This window comes from Pundamilia nyererei, unplaced genomic scaffold, assembly GCF_000239375.1.
Source record: "Pundamilia nyererei isolate P.nyererei 1_Seehausen unplaced genomic scaffold, PunNye1.0 scaffold00161, whole genome shotgun sequence".
NCBI classification, from domain to species: Eukaryota; Metazoa; Chordata; class Actinopteri; order Cichliformes; family Cichlidae; genus Pundamilia; species Pundamilia nyererei.
Window position 1 is genome coordinate 241983 of NW_005187562.1, and position 1657 is coordinate 243639.

Here is a 1657-nt window from a genome sequence, read left to right on the forward strand (position 1 = left end):
ACACACACACTCTGGCTCTGTGTCACCACCTCTCACAGCCAATATGCAGCTCATGTGTAGGCACAAAGATGCACCCCCACCAAAATGTTGCTTGTTATCCAAACTCACCTTTCTCTTGACAAACTGGAAGGCAGAGCACTTCTTAAAGGAGAAGGCAGTTTTCTCTCCCCCACCTCCACCTCCCACGCCACTGCTTCCCCCTCCTCCTCCTCCTCCGCCGCCTCCTCCTCCCCCATTAACCAGCTTCATGGCCGACACCGGCACACCGCTTGCTTCTGTAGATCCCAGGATGACGGGCAGACTGGCAGACAGGGAGAAAGCAAGAGAAAGAGTTCAATACGGGAACGAAAGCAGGAGTGATGCCTCTGCGATGAGAGGAAGATTTGAGATGCAAGAGGAGAGCGAGAGGCAGCAGGAGGATGCAGATGGACCAAAAACTTGAGGGTGAGACACTGTGATATGAATGAGATTACCTCAAAACCAACCTGTCAGAACAGAGATGAAGACGGACTGAAGAAAGTGAGAAATTCACAGAAAAGAAAGAGATGGAGAGACAAATACACCGGCTCCTGTTGATGTGGGCAGGAAACAGCATTGTTTACAGCACCCCACACTCAGCATCTCAGTGAATGTCAGCTGTGTGTGAAGTTTACACGTGCATCCACGAGTGTATTTACAAGATGGATGTGTTTAAGCACGGTTCTACAAGTCTAGATGAATGCCTAATTTCTCCATCCCTACCTTTATGCCGTTGCGCTGGCTGGTTTCCCACGATCCTGCTGCAGCCTGTCTTTTTTTATTTGTTGTTGTCCGGAGACTCCTCCGAAGCCCGGTCCCAGATCAGATGCACCACCAACACCAACAACTCCCAGTTACAAGTGTCCCTCTCTGGGCTAAGCTTACATTCCCAAAAATAGGATGCAGAGAACAGAAGCAAGTCTGAGGCGATGGTGTTGTTAAATAAAGAGCATGTCACTGTGTGATTAGTGGGTGAGCGTGTGCGTCCTCACTGGTGCAAAGACTTGAGGTGCACTGTGGGTGACTGCACAGAGGAAGTCTCGCGAAGTACATGAATGAAAGCATGATGAAGCATGTGTGTGATGAGTCCAGCTGCAGTCCTCCGGCTCACTCCGGTGCTACTTTATCAATGAAAGGCTCTGCAGCAAGCAGATGCTGCCTCCCCTCCCCTTCTCTTTCTCTTCCCATCTCTCTCTCTCTGTCTCTCTCCCTTCCTCCAAATCCTTCACTGTTTCCTCATCACCACTCTGCCCTCCCCCTTTTTCCCTCCGCTCACTCATTTTTCTGCTGCAGTCAGGGCTGGCTCCTCCCACTCTCTCTCCCTCCTTCACCTCACCTCAGTCCTCCCTTGTTTTCTCCCCTTTTTTCTTAATCTGTATCGCTGAGGACCAAAGAGGACAGTGACATCCATCACAGCAGGCCTGCATGTGAGGGATAATGGTAGTGAACCACTGTTACTGGCTCTTTTGATCCAGCCGGACTTCACGCTCACCCTGACACACATCTCATCCCGTCTATGCATATGCCCTTGCCTCTGTACCAATAAGGCAGGAGCAGTTTAATTTCCTGATCTGACACCCGTGTACAATAAAGCTGAATCACTTTCTGGTTACGCTTTCATGGATGTTGTGTCCTGTAA

The 1657-nt window shown here is 50.2% G+C and overlaps 1 protein-coding gene across 1 annotated transcript in view; it reads right to left on the reverse strand.

Annotated features, from left to right (window-relative positions):
* sgk1 (serum/glucocorticoid regulated kinase 1) overlaps positions 1-1217 on the reverse strand; it is a 36269-nt gene extending 35052 nt beyond the window's left edge. Inside the window, exons 1-2 of the mRNA XM_005745565.1 lie at positions 742-1217; positions 109-301 (exon numbers count right to left, since the gene is read on the reverse strand). Of these exons, the coding sequence (XP_005745622.1) occupies positions 109-249 (141 nt within the window). The 5' untranslated portion in view covers positions 250-301; positions 742-1217. The remainder of the gene's footprint in view (positions 1-108; positions 302-741) is intronic.
* Positions 1218-1657: the final 440 nt, after the last annotated feature.